The sequence below is a fragment of the Vombatus ursinus genome, unplaced genomic scaffold, assembly GCF_900497805.2.
Source record: "Vombatus ursinus unplaced genomic scaffold, bare-nosed wombat genome assembly UNPS02014798.1, whole genome shotgun sequence".
In the NCBI taxonomy this organism is placed as follows: domain Eukaryota; kingdom Metazoa; phylum Chordata; class Mammalia; order Diprotodontia; family Vombatidae; genus Vombatus; species Vombatus ursinus.
The window spans coordinates 54,555,037-54,574,505 of NW_020954576.1; the positions used below are offsets into that span (position 1 = coordinate 54,555,037).

Sequence of the window (19,469 nt, forward strand, 5' to 3'; positions counted from 1 at the left end):
CACACACACACACACACACACACACACACACACACACACACACACACACACACACTCAGCTACAACTCCTATTTCCAGAGCCCCACTTTCTCCCAGGGCACTCACTCTCTGCCCCACCTCACCAGGTTTCACAGATGCTTCCACAACACTCCAAGGATTGCTCCTCCGTTGCCCTGTTATGAGATCCTTTCTAAATGGTTTTAGTCCATCTGCCACTAAGGCATGTAGGGCAGGGCACAACGTGGTCAGCACCAGATGTCCCACATCAGGGCTCAATCGGCTATCCCCTAACTGGGCCTAGGCAATGAGGAAGAGTGAACATCAAAGACCCACCATCCAATCCATCCCCTCAGTCCCTGAGAGTTTCCCCAATCCTGCTTGCTCAGGCTCCAGGTAGGACTCCCCCCTCCCCTCCCTGCCAACTCCCTACCCCTGTGTCTTAACAGAAAGGCATAGCGGTCCAGCTCCCACCCAAACACAGCCCCTTCCCCTACAAGACTTTCTCATCTCCCCAAGTCCCACCAACCTTTTGCACTAGGTTCCTGGCTGCCCCAAAATGGGAGATGATTTTGTCCACTGAGGCACTAACTGCAATCAGGAGGCCTTCAGGGAAAAGAAGGATATGAAAAAGGATATGCTTGTCCATCGTTAAAGAGCAGCCCTCCCTAGTGCAGAATGAGGAGCCAAAGAGAAGTAGGCAGTGTTGGAAAGGGCTGGAAGGCAGTTCATTGGAAGAAGGGGTCAGAAGTTAACCATTAAGGGTCAGAAGATAAAAGTCAAGGTCACTACCTTTCTTCTCCTCTTGCAGCTGGCCAGATCCCTGCTTGGCTTCTGCCATCCACAGGCATTGGGCCCCAGGTACACCGGCAAAAGACCAGGAACTCCGGACTGGGGGAAATTGCAGGGCAGGTAGAAAAATGATTCAATTCAGTTATTAAGAAATTATTGTGTACATGGCCTTGACTAACCCTGCTCTGAGTGTAGATAAAACCAGAACCTCGCTAAGGAAATCACCCTCCAGATGAATTAAACTGCCTCCCAGGAAACAATTCCTAGCGCTCGTTGGGGAGTGAAGGGAGGGCAGAGCTAGGGAGCCAGCAAGACAAGGGGGCCTGAGGGGTGGCCCCAGAGAACTGGCTCAACCCCTCAACCTTCAATCCTAGTAAACCCCATGAGTGATTGCAACGTCCTTCCTTGTTCCTGCTCCCGCCTCCCACGTCCTTTATTTCCGGAAGTCCAGAGCCAGGCTTACCTCCCGCTGGGAGGGAGGGGCCTTGGGCCTCCGAGGGGCCGGGAAGGCGGGGAGGTTCCTCGCCCCGCCCCCGTCCCAGCCCGGGGCGTGGTGAGCACGTGAGGAGCCACGGCCAATAGAAGGACAGACAGACAGACAGAAGCAGGGGTAGGGGGAGACGAGACAAGGGGAGAGGGAGAGGCTGGAAAGGGGAAAACCCAGGACCCAAACCCGCCTTTTCTCCTCCTCTGCCCTCGCTTCCTACAGCCCTGGCCCACACTGGGGAGGGGACGGCAATGGGAAACGCCACGGGGAGGACGGACTAGAGTCCTTCGCATAAACCAATGGACTCGAGTGGGCTCTTCCCGCCCCCTGCAGCGAGGTGGGGGCGAGGCCAGAACTCCAAGAACCAATGAATTCCTAGGGGCGGGACTAGATCCCCAGGGGACAATGAGTTTTGGGGTGGACCGGGACTGAAGGCCCCCCGGACAAGTAAAGCATTCTGGGGGATCCCGTGGGGAAGCGCCCTTTCCTGGGCCCAAGTAGGTCCAGAGCCCCAGCCGTTAGCCCAGAGGTTACCACGGTAGGGAAGGACCGCGTGCCCACGGGCCAAGAGCATTCCGGACGCCGCGGAGGGCGGGGCGCCGGGTGCGGTCCAGGAGCGCAGGGCGTGGCCAGGTGTTCGGGGCGTGGCCAGGTGAGGGACACAGTCAGTCTTACGTTGCCTGGGTGGCGGTGGCGGGCTCCTGGGTCTGCGCGGGGCCTTCGACTGTGGCGGTGGCAGCAGGGGGGCGGCTACCTGGCGAGGTGGGGGAGCCGCGGAGGGGAAGGTGCTGCTTCTGGGGAAGAGCGGGGACAGCAGCAGCGCCAGCTCGGGGCTGGCTAGGCAGGGCAAGGCCCCCCGGGCCGGGGGCGAATAAGCCCCTACGGGCGACAGGCGGACTGGCAGCAGCTGCTCCTCCGTGGGGCTAGACCCCCTGAGCAGTCGCAGCCCCGGGCCAGGCCACCCAGCCAGTGGGGCCAAGAGCAGGGAGCCGGCTCCCCCCGCTCCCGCGCCCTCCAAGAGGGGACGACCGTCGGCCGAGAACCGAAAAACCAAGGGCCGAGGGAGGAGGAGGGGGCCAGCTACAGGCGGTAGGGACAGAGCAGGTGCAGGGTGGGGTGGGGGCAGCGGAACGGGCAGCCAGGCGAGGAGGGGCAAGGAGAAAGAGGGGAGCAGAAAATTAGTCCCACTCCCCTTATGACACCACCCCTACTCCCCTTTCCCAGAGCTCTCCCCAGGCCCCGGTAAAGGGGAGGGGGGGACAGGAAGGGAAAAGTTGGGGTGGGGGAGAAGACAATGGGGCAGCACATGAAGGAGAGGTTCCAGAAACTCCGAGATGGGAAGGGCTCAGGTCAGATCTGCCCCCCACATTCAGGCCCTTCCCAGCCAGCCTCGCCCCACCCACTCCCCCCAAGCTAGGAACCCCCTTACCCTCTATGTCAGGGGGCTCCCTGGGCTGGGCTGGTTCCTTCCCTACAGGAACATCGTCAGCGGCCACTGGGCTGCCAGGCCTAATATCCCCAGACCTCCCTTCAGCAATGGGCTGCAGCCCCAAGCGGGTCTTCTTCCTTCGGGGTGGTACTGGTGGAGGGGGAGGCCTCGGTGGGACCAAGGCCCAGCCAGCTGGGGGGTCCCTGGGTGGCACTGGGGGGGGTGGGGCCCGACTTCGGGAGCGAAGCTCCTTGAAGGTGGTGACCTCCCGGGGAGGGGCAGGAGAGACATTCAGAGCCCCACTGGGAGGCAGTTCTGTGTCTGGGGAAAAGATGATTAACCAGTCACTTCTGTCCTTCTTGGCCTGTGGGGGGAGGAGAAGCCCTGAGCCCCGTTTCCGCTTCTGGGCCAGCTCGTGAAAGGATGTGATTGTCCTGTGGGGCACAGGTCCCCCACTGACGTCACCTTCAATTTTCCCAGCATTGGTTTTCCAGCTAGAGTCTGAGTTCTTAGTACTAGTTTTCCAAGAGGAGTCAGTGTATCCAGGACCAATTTTCCAGCTAGAATCACTATTCTTCTCAGTAAGTTTCCAGGTAGAGTCAGTATTCTCAGTACTAGTTTTCCAGGTAGAGTCTGAATTCCCATTGAGTTGCCAGCCAGGGTCATTATTTTCAGAATCAGTTTTCCAGCCAGAGTCAGTGTTAGTAGGGTCAATTTTACAACTGCTAATGATTTTCCAACTGGATCCAGTTTTCCCACCAGCTTCAGTTTTCCCATTATCTGTCTCCAAGGACTGTTGAAGGAGCTCAGCGGTAAGGAGACCCTGCTCTCTTCCCTCTCCCTCTGCACCTGCTACTGAGGAGTGATGGTCCAGGAAGGTGGGCAAAGTGTTGCAGTTGGAGTCTAGACCAGTGACAGAAGGGGAAGAGGCTTCAGAGCAAGAATCTGGGGAGCAGCAGAAGCTGTCTGGGCTACAGTCAGGACCTCCTGTGGTCAGAGGAGAGCCTTCATCCAAAGGGATAATGCTAGGCTGAGGATGGGCTTCCTCCTCTGGAGGGAAGTCCCGGGAATAAACCGAGACAGGAGATTCATCAGGAGTGAGGTCTGAACAGGTGCTGAGTGAAGATGAGCAGCCAGGGTCTGAGGGGGATACCACCCCCTCTTCTTCCTCCTCAGTTTCCCCTTGACGATTTTCCAATTCTGGACCATGCTCCCGGCAGCAACGGCAGGGAACTGCAGGACTGTTGGAGTTGGCATCCACCAAGGTCCCACTACAAGGTACTCCACTCTCTTTGCCCCCTATGTCTCCAGGGGGTGGTGGAGTGCTCAGGGGCCCTTCCCTGAGCTCTGGACGGCGGGACAGGTGCAGGCCTAGAGAGACATGCTGAAGATGGATGTGATTAAGGTTACAGAGCAAAGCCCGTTGTGGGGAAAGCATGGTGCCAAGGGGAAGATGGCGAAATCCTTAGAAGAGAAAACAAGGTGCTCCCAGCCCTTCAGATTGACCTGATTGCGGCTCTGAAGACCTGAAAGATAATGAAAAGAAAATAGAGACGAGAAGTTCAGTAAAGCAAGAACCAGTATTTTTTTCTAAGGTAGGGGCTGCACGGGCTGGGAAGACACTAGGGTGAACCCTAGTCGTCTCGAAGCTGAGAGGCGACCATTCCGGTTAAAGGAGAGATCGCTGAAATCAAATTAACTTCGATTAGCCATTAATTAGAACTGCAGTGCTTACTGGGTGGAGACCGGTCTGACTGGACATTCCCCCCTGTCCTTTTAATACCTAAGGAGAATGCGGCTGCGCCCTGAATATCCTACCCGCCAACCCCCCCATCCCCACCCCCGCTCTTATCTCCTAATCTCTGGGGAGGAAGGTGGGCGTTGCCTTGAGAGAGGATGGGTCTGGGGGCTAACAGCCACCCAGGGCGGTGCCGGGCTCTGCAGTACCAAGAGCCTGGGCCTAAGCCTGGCCCTGCCCCGCCCTCCCCCAAGCTCAAGGCTTGACTAAATGGAGAGGGAGGCAGCCCCGCCCCAAGATACTTCTGCCGCAAACAGCACCCGGAGGGTTAACTGAGAAAAGGAAAAGGGGGTAGTTTAAGTCCATCCTCATCCTGCCTAACCCTCCCCAGTGTCCTCCCAAGGCCATCCATTGGACTTCCAGAGACCCTTGATCTGTTTGTTCCCGCCGCAGCCCCCTCCTCAGCCTCCGTTAGTCTATTCTTCCAGGTCCCTCAGGCTCTATCCATGCTCGTCCCACCCTGGGTTCAGTTTTGCTCCCAGATCGGTAGTTCCGTCCATTCATCCGTGCCCCACCCTCAAACCCAGGGTCTGTCTGTCAGTCCATCCCCGTTCTCACCCCACCTCTCCGTTCATTTTTGCTTGCATCCCAGCCAGTGATGTCCCCTTGTCCATACGCCCCTCCCCCAGCTCACCGGTTCCCTCCTCACCTGCGTCCTCCAGCAGCCGCCTCCTCCCCCCTCCCCACCCGCAGACTCCCTGGTTCGGGCTCCGGCCCCCGCCCCGCCCCGCAGTACCGGGTGGGGAGGGGGCGGAGCGCTAGGTTAGTCCTCCCTGCGTCTCTGCGCACCTACGCGCAGGGGCGGGATTTCCCTCAGGCCACGCCCCCGAGGAGCATGTGTAACGGTTCCCCAATCCCCAGTCTGGTTAAAAAGCTTCAAATACCACCTCCATACACTCTCTTTGCAGGGAGTGACGGAGTTAGGCAATCCTAGCAGGTCGGTCCACCCTAAATTCTAGATTCCCTGATGCAGCAGAAACCAGGGATGCAAAGGTGAAGCAAGGGGAGGAAGCATCCAGTTAAGGTACCAAACCCAAGGTAGCACCCATCCCCATAGCTGGAGTTGCCCACAGCAGGTCTAGATCTTCCCCAACCAGTAGGGAAGGCTCCCCAGAAAGCTGAACAGGATTTTTTTTTTTTGGCTTGAACCTGTGATTTCAACTGTAAGGGATCTCCAGTAAGAAAATTCCCTTTTTCTCCAAGTTATACTTTTCAAGACTTGGTGGGACGGGGAGGTAATTGAGGACTTAAGTTACAAGACCACCTCCTTAATTTCAAGGTCAGATCTCTAACCTTTACACTGTGTAGGAGAAATACAGACATATAGAGACAAACAGAGAAACACTGGAGTAAAAGAGCCACAATTTATTGAGTACATCCTCTCCCAACTCCACACATGGTGCCCTGCCCTCCCAGCCCCCCTCCTCATGTCCAACTCCTTGGTTACTTCTGACGTTTGTAGATCTTCTTTGCCATTTCCAAGAAGATAGATGGGGGAAGGGGAGATGAATGCTTCTCAATGAGCCCCATCAGTCTACTGTAACTTTCTTCTTCAAACTTGTTGAAATAAGCAGGCAATTCAAGTTTCTCATACAGTTCCTTCACTTTGGCAACTTTCTCTGGATCTTTCTGTCCATAATTCTCCTGGAATTGGGGAAAGGGTAAGGGAAGAAGAGTTAAAGGAGTGTAGCCTTCCATGGCCCTATCACTTTGCCGAACTTCTACCTGACACCCACTAATAGCCTACTCATTTTTCCAGCCCTCCTATAGAAGAATTCCCAGTACCTATACCTCAGGGTCCCCTCCCAAAGACCTCTCCCTGCATCTCCACTCCACATACCACCTCCTCAAATTATCTATGCATTCACTCAACAAACATTAAGTATTTACAGCATTATGTATCTCAGGGGCTATACAAAGTTTAGAAAGGGCATACTCCCTATTTTCATTAGGCTTACTTTCTGGTAGGAGGCAAGACACCCACAGTCTCATATATTTCTGCCTTTTACAGAGTCACTGTCCCACCTAATCACAGCCCCACACACACACAGGACCTCTCAATCCTAGATGTCCCCTTCAACATTCAGTGGTGAACTTCCAAATCCAGACTTCTCCTGCCCTTCCATTCTTCTCAGGGTCCCAGAGGAAAGAGCATGGATTAGAATCCTTCCCTCCACCCTACCCTCTACCCCCAGACACCTCCAACATCTTTCTTTGCTCAGATGATGCCAGCTGAAGGCACTTCACCACCAGCCAGCTGCATTTGTTGTCCTGGATGTCAGTACCAATCTTGCCAGTTACACTGGGGTCACCAAAAAGGTCGAGGTAATCATCCTGAGTAGGGGGATGAGAACAGAAAATGAAGAGTGCACCTGGGGAAAGCAGGGAGGTCACTGACTGTTTCATGTCTGAGCCTGATGCTTTCATACCTGAATTTGAAAAAATTCCCCCATCTCCAGAAGGATGCTCTTGGCATTGGCATGTTCTTTCTCCCCATCTATGCCAGCCTGTAGGGAGAATAGAAACTGGGCTGAAAAATCCTCACCTCCAATTGGCCATTGTGCTAAAGTTCTCACTTCTGACTCTGAATCCAGCAGTTTTGGGTTCCAGTCTTCATGGGAGCTCAGGGATTGTGACTCCTAACCCCCAAACCATTAGATTGGAAATTCCTTGAGGACAATGACTGTTTCATTTTTGCTTATCCCTTATCCTTCTCAGTTTCCTGCCTTTTGAAGGTGTCCTGGGTGACCTCTTAAAGACACAGGCACAACAGCTCACTACTAGATTCTGAGCTCTTTGCTTGCCTTTTAAGGACCATTTCATTGTGGTATCCCTATATTCCAGCATGGGGACTTAATAAGTGTTTACTGAACTAAACTAAAATTTTCCTGTGCCAAGCACCTTTCCTGAAAAAAAACAACTGATCCCACTCTCCCCAGGCCCTTCTCCCTTATATGAGTAAGGTACGCACTAGTATTGATGTCAACAATATCACCCATTCACTGTTACTTACCATGAACATAGCGGCAGCAAATGGTAAGTAGAAAGAATAGAAAGCCGTCTTGTATTTGACAATGGTCTTATATCTGGCAAGGGGATGAAGATGGAGGAATGGGGAGAAAGGCACTTTCAGAAAGGCAAAAGTCATCCCCTGGCTGCACCTACAAACCCAGCCAGCCAGCCAGCCCAAACCCAATGCTCACTACCCCTCACCTCTGCTCAGTGAATCTGATAAGATCAACCTTGCCCTGAGGGGCTGTGATGAGATCAAGGGTTTGGCCAATTTCAGTCTGGTAAGTGCTCTACAGAGGAGAAACAGAGAGAAACCCATCAAGGCAGAGCTCTGTGAATGGCTCCAAGTAAATGATGGACTGAAGGCCCACTACAAGCTGTAAGGGCATGGGGGGAGGGGAGTGTTGGAAGTGGAGTAAACTCTGAGAGGTAGCAAGAATGGGGAGAAGAGAGTGGTTCCTCCAGCTGGTACCTGAAAGATCCCCAATCTTCTAATAGCTCCTATTTCTACTGGACTCGACAAAATGCGAGGAAGCATGTGGGCAAGTATTATCCTTCCCATTTTACAAAAAAGGAACAGGCAGCTCAGGAGCACAGGCATCAGGTGCTTAGCATCAGATTCAAGCCATGATCTCCAGGCTTTGAGTCCAGTGGTCTTTCCATTCTGTCCCATAACACTGTCTCTGAATGAATCCTATCATCCTAATTATAGGATGGATAGAATTGGATTAACCAGACCCCCCAAATTCTACCGTTATTACCAGGACAGGGAAGCAGTTTGGGCTCCTCCCTCTCTCTCTTCCACATATCATTCTGTGGTTTCTTTTCACCCTCAAGGAGAGCTTAGGATTAATTTTTAATATGACCTGGGGAAAACTACACGGACAGCTTGAAAAAAGGATCTTGTCTGCCCAGACCCAAGCATCCAGGCCTTAAGGACAGTCATGCTAGTGCCATGGTGGGAACACTAGAATTACTTAAGGGGACGTGAAAAGAGTCTTAGTCCACTCTTACAATTTGGATGTGGAAGGATCCTTGAAGATCATCTAATCCAACTTCATCTTGCACAAGAGAAAACTGAGACCCAAAAAGAAGAATGCACTGGGGCCGGCACCAGAACCCAGGTCTTCTGACTCTAAGGTCAGTGCAGTCTGACACCCATTGCCTGCCTTACCTGTAGGAAGAGTTCAATGAGGTTCAGGTAATAGGGCTGCTTATGGCAGTAATGCTTCAGCAGGCGGTAGATACAGGCTTCCAACAACATGGCATCATTTATGGCATCCAAGCCAATACCAGGCTGCATCAAGGGAGAACGCAAGGGGGTTGGTCTCTTGACACCCTGAAGACCTTAATACTCAAGGCATGAAACCAGAGGTGGCATTTACAGGGTGATGAGAATTATCTCAACCATTTCTCCAGCATGTCCATTAGCAAACCTAATCTCTACCTGCCCAGTCCCAACTCCCTGGCTCCTGCTGCCCTTCTCCCAGAGGCATCTCCAGGACATATTTACCTTCTTATACCAGCATGGCTGTCCCCGGCGAGTAAGAGAAGCATCCATGATGTCATCTGCTACTAGGAAGAAAGCTTGGAGCTGGAGAAGAAAAGCAGAGAATAAAGATAAGGTTCCTCCATCCCACCAGACAAAGCCCAAAATGGAGAAATTTATCTCATCCCAGGCCTTTCCCAATATGCTGTATCAAGCAGGCCTAAAATTCCCAGTTTGTACGTGGGTCTAAAACAAATTCCTTCTTGTCTCTCCATTGTGAGAGCCCTATTTAGTGCTTTAAAATCTCTGGACAATTGTCAATGTGGTGAGACTGTTATTAAGTAACCTTATAGACTGTTTCAAGAAGGTCAAATGATCATTTGGCACTTGGGACATCAAACAGAGAGCCTGAGATAGGTAACATATTTAAACTTTTTGCCAATGTTTTACAATTTTCATCAAGGCATACAATTTTAAGAAATGTTACCTAGTAGGGATATTTACTCTCAATAAGAGGATTTCTGTTGCTAATATTGAAACATGGCCTTTGTAATTCTGTAAATCTAAAAATGAAAAGTTTTCTAGAATTAGAAAGAGAGGTTTTTCAGAAGACTCCCTGACTTCCCTCTATAATAAAAAAAATTTAACCATGTTTTTCAGCTAGAAAGTTTCTGTCCCACAAACTACACACTCTATAAATGCAGAAACACCAAATGTATCCCAAAGTAAATGTTCAGGCACAGATTTAAATCTCCTTCCACCACACATCTCCCTCTACCCATCTATCCCAGGGATAGCTCACTCTGGAGCCTCAGGGTATTTCTCAGTCTCTCCTCTGACTCCTTCCTGAGATGCTTCAGTACCCTGAGTCTCACCAGCTCCACACACCAGCCCACTGCTAGTGCTCTCTGTAGACTGTCAGCATCCTGCTTTCGAGGTTCCACCAGCTCCCGGAATACCATGAGCACTGACAAGCCTCGGTTGTATTTTCCCCCAAGGGCATTGTACACTAGGACCTACAAGGATGCAGGGTTGGGAGAGGCAAAGTTAGGAGGAGAGAACATTGATCACCCATCTCTTACCCCCTCACAAGATTTCTACTCATCACTCCTTAACAAGGTGCAGATGAAATTCATATCTATCTATTCTGCCTAGTCTCTTTGCCAAGCTGTTGCACATTAAATAGAGCACTGGGTCTGGAGTCAGAAAGACTCGAGTTCAAATCCAGCCTCAGACACTAGTTGTATAACCTTGGACAAGTCACTTAACCTGTTTGCCTCAGTTTCCTCAACTGTAAAATAGGAATACTAAAAGCACCGACCTCCCAGCATTGGTCTGAGAATCAAATGAGATACTGGCAAAGTACCTGGCACAGTGCCTGGCACGTAGCTTTTGCAGAAGGCCTTATCTCCCCAGCTGCTAATAACTCCCCCTCTAAAGTGATTTTCCACCTACTCTGTATGCATATTGTGAGTATGTGTAGATATATATATATATGTATATGTGTGTATATCTGTACATATCTTGAAGACCCCATTAGAATGTATGTTCCTTGAGGGCAGGTATTGTTTTTGCTTTTTCTTTATATCCTCAATATGTAGCATGGTACTTAGAACCTAGTAATTGTGCTTGCTTGCTTGCTCAGTTGGGGGAGAGGGGGAACATGCCTTATTTCCTACCCGTCTTCACACTATCTCACCTGGGAGAAGCCTTCCCATTGTTACTTTTGAAAATTAAGGTAAACAGGCACAAAGTTCCGAGCACATTCAATTTATTGATAAAATGTGAACTGATCAATAAATAGGTTCTTAAGTTCTTCAGCAAAGCTAAGACCCATTTATGGGGTTAAGAACACTTTTTAGGTAAGCACAGAACAAAGAACAGAGCTGGGTACATGGGGAAGACAATGTGATTGGTTAAAGGATAGACAGCATCATGGAGGTAGGGACAACATGACTGGTTACATCAAGGAAAGTGGGCTAATACCCACATGGGACTAGTGACCTAAATCCTTGGTCATTAAGAAATGCTGACTGATTTATGGGATCCAGCTGCATATTGTACGTGGATGTCCCTCGTGCCTAAAAAGGTTTGTTAGAAGTTAATGATTTTCCTTAATGGTACAAGGACAGTCCAGGGACAGTATATCTCTTAGAGCTAGTTTCAGGACTGGAATCAGAAAGACTCATCTTTGTGAGTTCAAATCTGGCCTCAGACACTAGCTCTGTGACCCTGGGCAAGTCACTTAACCCTGTTTGCCTCAGTTTCCCCATCTGTAAAATGAGCTAGAGAAGGAAATGGCAAACCACTCTAGCATCTTTGCCAAGAACACCCTAAAGAGGGTCATGAACAGTCAGACTAGACTGAAATGACTGAACAACAACAATGGTCTGGCTGACTTTTAAACTAACTCAGAAGGGAAAACTAAATTCCTATATTTAACTAAAGGACATAGAAAAGGGACTTAGCTAGATACAGAATCTATTACAGTATGAAATCAATACAATTACAAATTAATTACAAAGTAGAATTGATTTGAATTTCTCATCATAGACCACTGCCCAATCACCCAGAACTGTAACCTTGGAACCATCCTAGCCTCTTTTCCCCATACCCTATATAAAATTTGACTCAGTAGTCAAATTTTGTCTACCTTCACAACACCTTCCCCCACATGGCTAACCCTCTTATTCAGGTCCTCATGACCCTTTGACCTAACAGGCTTCTAATTTGTTTCTCTCACCCTACTTTCTCCCCTTTCCAGTTCATCCTTCCTACAATTATCAACATAATCTTCCTATAGCAGAAGTCTAACCATGTCATTCCCCTGTTCAAAAACTCTTCTGTGGTTTCCTATTGCCCCTACTGCAAAATACAAATTTTTCAGCTTAGCATTATAACCTTCCATAATCTGGCTCTATTTTACCTTTCCAACATCATTATTTCACATGATTCTCCTTCACACACTCTTTGTGTTATTACTATATGTGCTGGACAACCAGAACTTCCATCTCTCAGGTCTGTGAATCCTCACTAGTAATCCCCAAGGCTCCTCATCTCTGACTTTAATGCTCAACTCAGGTACCACCTCCTCCTCGAAGCCCTTCTTGAACTCTCTAATCAAACTGCTTTGTATATATGCTGTATCTCCAATAGAATGAAAGCTTCTTGAGGACAGGGATTGGGTTGGGATTTTTTGGTGGGTTTTGTGTATAATTTTGCATTATCTAAATATGAGTTAATACTTTTAAATGCAAGTCATCTTCCTCCAGATCTCCACTTCCAGCAGCCAAGGGAGGACTATGAACACAGGATATTTTAATATATGAGAATGAGTGACTTACATCCCTTCATCCCCAGCTTCTCTTCCAAATTCCCTGGGGCTCATTCCAGACTCTACCCTCAAAGCCATACCAATTGTCTCACCTCCTTGAGTCTGGCTATGGCATCTCCCACCTCAGAATGCCCCATCCCATCTTCTGTCAGGATCTTTACAACTTGGGAGAAATGCTGAACAAAGTCTTGCTTTTCTTGGGCAAAAACTGATTTCTGATCTCCGTTCATTCTACAGGGGAGAGGGGTTGGAAAAATACAGGAATAGAGTCATAAAACTAAGTGATGGTTCATTAGACCCACCCCCCACCCCTTAAGTCCAAAATCCCCACACACATACACTCACCTAGGTTCCTCTCTCCGAGATTGGCACCAGGGGTGAGTACTGTGCTGGACCCCCAGGGCTGGACCCCCATTTGCCACAGAGGGTTGCCATGGGGGACCCAGCTGCCTCTCCCAGGGCACCCATCGGGGGGCTGGCAGCAGGAGGGTCCCTGCTGATCTCAGCCATCGGGCTGAGTGCATCGTAGGGGTAGCAGGGAAAGGAGGGGCACCAGGTCCTCCCTGCAGAGGGGCAAGGACTGGAGGCAGATGCACAGTGGTAACTCCCCCAGCCCATTTCCCACCCTATTTTTTCACTAAGTTGCTGTTCAATTAGGCAATATTGTTCTGTCCCCCTTAGTGGGAAAGGGATATGGACAGAGGAGACAGGAAAGCACATGGAATATTTGGAAAGAAAAGCAATCTGTCCTTGAGATGTTACTTACAGACATTGAGGAGACAGGACATGACTACAAAAAATGACAAGGTCATTGCTGTGGCAGATCCATAAGCTGTAAATGTATGTGATAGAGGGAAGTGTGTGACACAAAGTAGAGAACCCTAAGTTCTTAGAATTGGAAGATCATCTCACCTAATCTCATGTCCAGTGAGAAAACTGAAGCCCAGAATGGGCAACATTTGGAGTCTCTGTCAGAGCTAGAATTAGAATCAAGCCTCTGAACAGTGCTTTTTCATGGCAAAAATGGATAATCTGTGTTTTGGATAAGGTTTACCAGGACAAATTTCCTGGAAAAAGGGGGCTTTGATTCACTTTCTGGATGGTGGAAGGTCATTGGTGTAGTATTGGTGAAAGGAATTATGCCCTGGGCAAGGGATATGGGAGAGAGAAGAAGATTGTAAATGTAGGCAAGGATGAGATGCATAGAGGTACCTATGGGGAGGAAAAGCAGAGATGGGGGAAAGCCTTGGAATGGAGATGAATGCACAAGATGCATTAGTGCATGGAAAGGACACTATAAGGGGACTTAGAAAGGACCTGGATGGTCCTAGGAAGGACTCAAGAGTCCTCTCTAAGGAATATGGGTGACTCTCTGTGGGATACAAGCAGACAATGGGAGAGCTCCTTAAGGGACCCAAGGTGGTGGTCGGCCAGGAAAAGCGCCTGTTAGGAGGGCAGGTGGTCCCAGAGAGTTTTCTAGGGAATAGCACTGGGGTGAGTGAGGTACACAATGATGGCCCTCTAGGGGAGTGCAGACGACAGCTCTGGTGCCAGTTGTTGTGGGGCAGAGCCAAGGGCTTAGAGAAGCCAGGGGGGCACAAGCCTTGTCAAAGACATGAAGTTTCCAGGGTCAAATGAAGATAAAGGTGGACAAGACAAGAAAACGTGTGATACAGGTGGCCACCACAGGAGCACACGCAATACAGGTGGGAGGGTAGCGCTAGTTTACATGTAGGCACACAATACAGTGAAAGGGTCACACCAGCCTTACAGGTGGGGTCCGCGAGGGGCACGGACGAGCCCTTTAAATGGGCACTGCCCAGTACAGGTCTGTCTCTACTGGTGGGCACCGAGAAGGCACACACTGACCCCAGAGGTGGTGGGCACCCTCGGACTTGCCCTAGCGAGGGTTGCCACGGAAGCTGAGGATCCCCGACTTCCAACAGCCGAGCGGGCGTGCGGAGCCTAGATATGAAGCCACCGCCCTCGCCAGACCCCTACAGTCCCGACTTCACTCACCTGGTACTGAGACGCAGCAACAGCCTTCTCTGGGGGATGGGGGGGAAAGAGAGGAGGAGCAGGGCTCTTAAAAAGCGAGTTCGAAGCCTCGCGCAGCTCCCTGGGATGAGTAGTTTCCGCTCCCCCAGGCTCCACGGCACGGACGCCGCCAATGGACCACAACTCCCAGAGGTCCATGGGGGCGGGGCCTCAGGAGCACTCGATCTGTGTCAGGCACAGTCGTCCGCAGAATCGTTCCTTTGATTGGCTGTTTCGCCTCGTATGAGGATGGTGCCTTGGGACGAACAACCAATGGACGCGACGCACTTGAGCGAGCCAGCAAGCAAGGGGCTGGACCGAGGAAGGTGATTGGACTAAAGCTGGGATGAAGTGTTAAGTGTCATAACCTTACTCCCGCCCCTCCAGCAAATCCTTTCATGATCCACCGTGGGTGGTTTGATCAGCTGGTGTGAAGATCTCCAAGCTCATGTCCCGCCTGAGAGATTTTAGCGGGTGTATGATCGTTAGACCTCATTTCACAGATGCAGAAACGGAGACCGAGAAAGGGGGCCAAAAGGTCCCTCACTACACGGTGTGGAAAGCTGTGGCTGCCTGATCCCCAGCCTAGTTCTGTGACTCCGTTTCCCCGTTATACCCAGAATCAGCATTCCCCCTTAAACACGTCTTCACATACGCTAGTGCACCTTCCAACACCTCCCTGACTCCTACCACCCAGCCTGTCACCCCACTCCCAACTCTTGGAAGTCCTACAAAATACCTCGTTATAGGCTCCCTCGTTTTTTCTTGAGCCCCTAGAGATGCGTCTGCGATTGTCCCATTCCACTGGCTTTTCCAGCATCCCTTAGGATCAGTCCCAAAGATGGGACAGACCTCAGAGGCTATTCAACCCAAACTCTAAGCGGCAGAATCTCTGCAAAATCCCTGAGAGAGTCATCCAGTATGTTAAAGGAGAGCCACTATCTTGCTTTTGAACTGCTCTAATTATAAAAGAAGTTTTTCAGCAAGTCAAGCTTAAATCTGATTGCACTTTTTTCACATTGATTTTAGTTATGTTCCCTGGGGCTTAGCAGAATAAGCTTAATCCCCTTTCCAGTTGACAACTCTTCAATACTTAAGTCAGCTATTAGGTTCTCTTTAAATCTCTTTTCTAGGGTAAAAGTTACCAATATGCAAAACTGGTGTTGGAAAGATCTCAGAAGCCCTTTTCCAGACTTCAACAAGTTTAATCATACCTGAGGGACGGCTATCCAGGCTTTGCTTGCTGACCTTTGATGAGAGGGAACCCACTAACAACAAAGGCAGTGATATGGTAGGAATGGTGCCATAAAGGTTAAAAAGAATATTAAGGGTTGTTTTTCCAGTACTTTGTGAAGACCTTCGGGGTGGGGGGGGGGGTTGGGGCTCATTCTGTATCTCATCCTGAAACTTGAGATCCTGTAAATTGAGGACGTCCTAAAATCATTTTCCTTTCATCTTGAGTCATAAATTCCTCCTTATCTTGTAAGCAACCATCTCCCTCATACTGTGTCATCAAACTTCCCCTATCTTTCTTGTCCTGTCCTTATCTTTAACCACCATAAAACCTTAAAACTACATCACCCTGAACATCTTCAGGCTGTATTGCTTTCTGTCTATATAAGCCTCGTCGTTCCAAATGTCAGGACCTTTTCATTAGCTTCTCACTATTGGGGCCCATGCTGCTTTTTACATGAAATAAAAAGTTCCCATTGGTTAAGAGAAAGTCATCTAAGTGAATTCTTTCACACCTGAACCACTCTCCCAAACCTGGCCTCAACAAGCAGCCCATTTCCCTTTGGATAACTCTAATTATGAAGAAATGCACCATTACACTGAGCCTAAATCTGTCTATATGTTCCACTTATTGCTCCCAGTTCTCTCCTCTATGGAGAATAAATTTAATACTTCTTCAAATATGACTGCCCTTCATTAGTCAATCAATCAATAAACATTTATTAAGCACTTGCTTTGTACTAAGCACTGTGCTAAGCCCTGGGGATACCAAGATAAAAGAAAATCTCTATTCTCAAGGAACTCACAGCCTGTTGTTGTTGGAGGTGATGCCATGACATGCAAGTGAACTGGATTTAAGTGAGGGAGGGCTGTGCAAAGTCACTAGCCTCACTTTTTCTTCTGGAGCTATCTGGGTCCAATGATGAGATAAACATCAGGAAGACTCATTCACAGTCTAGCAGATAAGACAACATATTAACAACTATGTACACTCAAAATACACAAAATATACTCTCCAAGATAAACATTCCTAGTTTCTTTGACCAGTTTTCATATAGCATGATTTCCTCTACCATTCTCACTGACTTCATCTGTGTGCTCTGAAATCCTTCCATTGTGGCAATCCAGAAATTCTATTCTGAGTCTGATTCTCTTTAATAGGAGCTAGCTGCAGGGTGCAAATGATGGGAACCTTAGGGGGAAATGACCACTCTCTCTGAGAGTTTGTGCTAGAAAAACAAGAAAAAAACCAGGCATAGTTTAGCACATATCCTTGTTATTGGGAAAGCAGATGTCAAGGGTTTAAGAGGAGAAAGGCTGGATAGGTTCCCAAGAACTAATATTCTAAAGGGGAAGTCAACCCAGGAAGGATGGGAAATTCTCAAGAATGAAATTCTAAAGACACAAAAACAATTTCAATGAGGAGGAAAACCAAGTCAATAAGTATACTAGGCTCTGGGGATACAGAAAAAGGCAAGAATAGTGCCTGCACTCAAGAAGCTCATGTCCTAATGGTAGAGACAATATACAAACAACTATGTATGTGCAAGATGTATACAGGGTAAATAGGCAGAGATCTCAGAGAGAAAGCATTTGTCAGTGTGGCTCTGGGACCAGCAAAGGCCTCTTTCAGAAGGTGGGAACTGAGCTGTCTTCAGGCAAGCCAGGGAACAGAGGTAAGGAGGAAGAGCATTCCAGGCATGGGATAGCCAATGAAAAATAGGGACATGGAGTGTCATGTGAAAGAAAGAGCAAACTCATTGTTACTGAATAACAAAGTACTTGGTGGGTAGTAGAGTGTAAGAAGACTGGAAAGGTAGGAAGGGGCAAGATTGTGAAAGGTTTTAAAATATTTGATCCCACAGGTGACAAGGAGCTAGGGGGCTTTTTTGAGTATGGGGTTGACATAGTTAGACCTGGGCTTTAGGAAGATCACTTCAGCAGCTGAGTAGAGGATAGACTGGAGTGGAAAAAAAGCAGTAGTCATCTGAAGAGACCCTGTAAAAGCTCACTGAACGTACCAACAAGTAACAAGGTCTTCAGTGATCTGGGCCTGAGTATCAGTTCAGGACATATAGGAAGTTGTGCTGTCAGGAAATGTTGAGATCTTGTGTCTGGATGCAGTTCAACCCTTCTTCCCCTTTTTTGCTGTGTCAGGGAATTATCTCTACTGAGTGGAATGGGATTTCTTGGGAGAGCCATGCCTGTCAGTGGAGGGTCCAATGACTGGGAGTCAAAGATAGGAGGCTACACTGAAAGCAAAGAAATGTATTAACACACTAAGGTAGACTGCTGTCACACAGCAGTTTCCACTTCCTAGTTTTTAATATTTTTCAGGCCCTCTTAGAGTGCACAGCCAATCAGCAACATTCTGGGGCAACTTAGGACAGATAAGTAATACCTTTTACAGTAGGGAGATGGGTAAAGAAAGGGGGAATCATTCAAGGAGGAAAAGGTGAGTTTTTAGGGAAACATTTGCCACGCACTTGGCAGAGTTTGGTATCTGATCTGCCCTCCTTCAAGGGCAAGAGATAAGAGAAGGTGACAAAATACTTTTACAGTTGTGAAATTATATAAAAGTGAAGAGTTGAGGTAACAATTTATACCACACTGCAGCTGTCTCATCCAAGGATAAAAAGTAGCCTATTGCAGGACAGCAATATGGCTCAGTCTATAGAGCACCAGCCCTGCAGTCAGGAGGACCTGAGTTCAAATCTGGCCTCAAACCAAATACTTGACGCTTACTAGCTGTGTCACCCTGGACAAGTCACTTAACCCCAACTGCCAAAAAAAAAAAAGTAGCTATTGCACGAGTGGTTCAGGATCATCCACTTTTATTATGTCATTGTATAGTTTATTATATTAGATTTCTTCTTCAATAGTTGGTTGGAGATTTTCTATTATTAGGCCACCAAGTGGTTTTGGAGGGAGGTGACAGATCATTCTTATGTCTATCCAAATATTGCAAAATGTTTGTGGTTCCCATTTCCCCTCCACAGCTGTTCCTCAGTTTTAACCTGGGAGACCATTCCTTCCATGCAGTTGAGAGCAGAGAAGATTCTGAGAATTGTTACTGCTGATGTGGTATCTTGAGATGTTTCCTGCTATGACTACAACAAGCCAGAGCTGAGAACAAAGCCTAGATCAGAGATGCAATTGGATAGTTGTAGGGAGGGTCAGCACATACCTTAGCCTGTCCAGAAAACCAAGAGGAGCTCTCTCCCCAGGCACTGCCACCACCCTGGTACACGCCTTCATTCCCATATATCTGATCCAAAATAGCAAAGTAAAGGCAGCATTTTTGCTGAGCTTTCCCGACATATTTTCTCTACAACAATCTTTACAGTGTGCCAAACTGAATTCTGAGCAAGAAAGCCAACAAAAAGTCACAATGGGTCATTTTTTCCAGCCCAAGGCAGCTTAGGAAGGCAGATCTTCAGACACTGGGATAGAGTCTGGCCAGGAGTCTGGCTTAGTGGAAGCAGTACCTACTGTGGGTTGTGGCAGCAGCAGCAATGGTAGGGAGCACCCAGGACTAAGCACCTGGTAACAAAGAGATCTCACGGGATCACCATATTAGCACTGGGAGCAGAATCTGGTACCATTTGGCAGTTCAGTCTCCCATTACCTGATTCCAGGTTGCAGTTCTAGGGTGGAGAGGAGTGCTCAAAGTCATAAGGGAACAGGAACCAGACCAGGAGGGCAGTGACCAAATCTCTCCCCAGATCATACCATAATGGAAGCACTGAAAACTTACAAGCCCCCACTGAGCTGTGAAAGCAGCAGAAAGACATAAAAGCCTGAAGCTCAGACCAGACATCTCCTCTACCCCTAAGGTAAGCAGAGTCCAATTCTAAAGTC

At 48.8% G+C, this 19,469-nt stretch overlaps 2 protein-coding genes across 7 annotated transcripts in view; both read right to left on the reverse strand.

Annotated features, from left to right (window-relative positions):
• RUSC1 (RUN and SH3 domain containing 1) overlaps positions 1 to 5,210 on the reverse strand; it is an 8,254-nt gene extending 3,044 nt beyond the window's left edge. Inside the window, exons 1-5 of one of the 3 annotated variants that reach the window (XM_027871563.1) lie at positions 5,153 to 5,210; positions 2,706 to 4,231; positions 790 to 888; positions 527 to 603; positions 123 to 297 (exon numbers count right to left, since the gene is read on the reverse strand). In XM_027871563.1, coding sequence (XP_027727364.1) covers positions 123 to 297; positions 527 to 603; positions 790 to 888; positions 2,706 to 4,143 — 1,789 coding nt within the window. In that variant the 5' untranslated portion in view covers positions 4,144 to 4,231; positions 5,153 to 5,210. Of the gene's footprint in view, positions 1 to 122; positions 298 to 526; positions 604 to 789; positions 889 to 1,252; positions 1,310 to 2,705; positions 5,049 to 5,152 lie in introns of those variants that run through there. The other 2 variants (XM_027871562.1, XM_027871564.1) reach the window with 2 other exon arrangements.
• Positions 5,211 to 5,848: 638 nt separating this feature from the next.
• On the reverse strand, positions 5,849 to 14,466 carry FDPS (farnesyl diphosphate synthase). Of its 4 annotated transcripts, none has more exons than XM_027871248.1 (11): positions 14,358 to 14,429; positions 12,684 to 12,901; positions 12,431 to 12,569; positions 9,868 to 10,020; positions 9,029 to 9,109; positions 8,690 to 8,812; positions 7,717 to 7,805; positions 7,517 to 7,589; positions 6,933 to 7,010; positions 6,703 to 6,837; positions 5,849 to 6,147 (listed from the first exon to the last, which is right to left on the reverse strand). In XM_027871248.1, exons 2-11 carry the CDS (start codon positions 12,860 to 12,862, stop codon positions 5,947 to 5,949), a joined length of 1,251 nt encoding a protein of 416 aa, XP_027727049.1. In that variant the 5' UTR covers positions 12,863 to 12,901; positions 14,358 to 14,429; the 3' UTR covers positions 5,849 to 5,946. The 4 variants fall into 4 exon arrangements, with proteins under 4 accessions (XP_027727049.1, XP_027727050.1, XP_027727052.1 ...); XM_027871249.1 differs by having other exon boundaries at positions 9,880 to 10,020; positions 14,358 to 14,428; XM_027871251.1 differs by lacking the exon at positions 12,684 to 12,901 and having other exon boundaries at positions 14,358 to 14,466.
• Between the last annotated feature and the right edge of the window lie 5,003 nt (positions 14,467 to 19,469).

Coding starts and splice junctions, on each gene's coding strand:
- FDPS (XM_027871248.1), bottom strand. CDS start 12,862: ATGCACTCAGCCCGATGGCTGAGATCAGCAGGGACCCTCCTGCTGCCA. Junction 7,806..8,689: donor TCATTGAACTCTTCCTACAG/GTAAGGCAGGCA, acceptor TCTCCTCTGTAG/AGCACTTACCAGACTGAAAT. Junction 7,590..7,716: donor ATCAGATTCACTGAGCAGAG/GTGAGGGGTAGT, acceptor TCCCCTTGCCAG/ATATAAGACCATTGTCAAAT.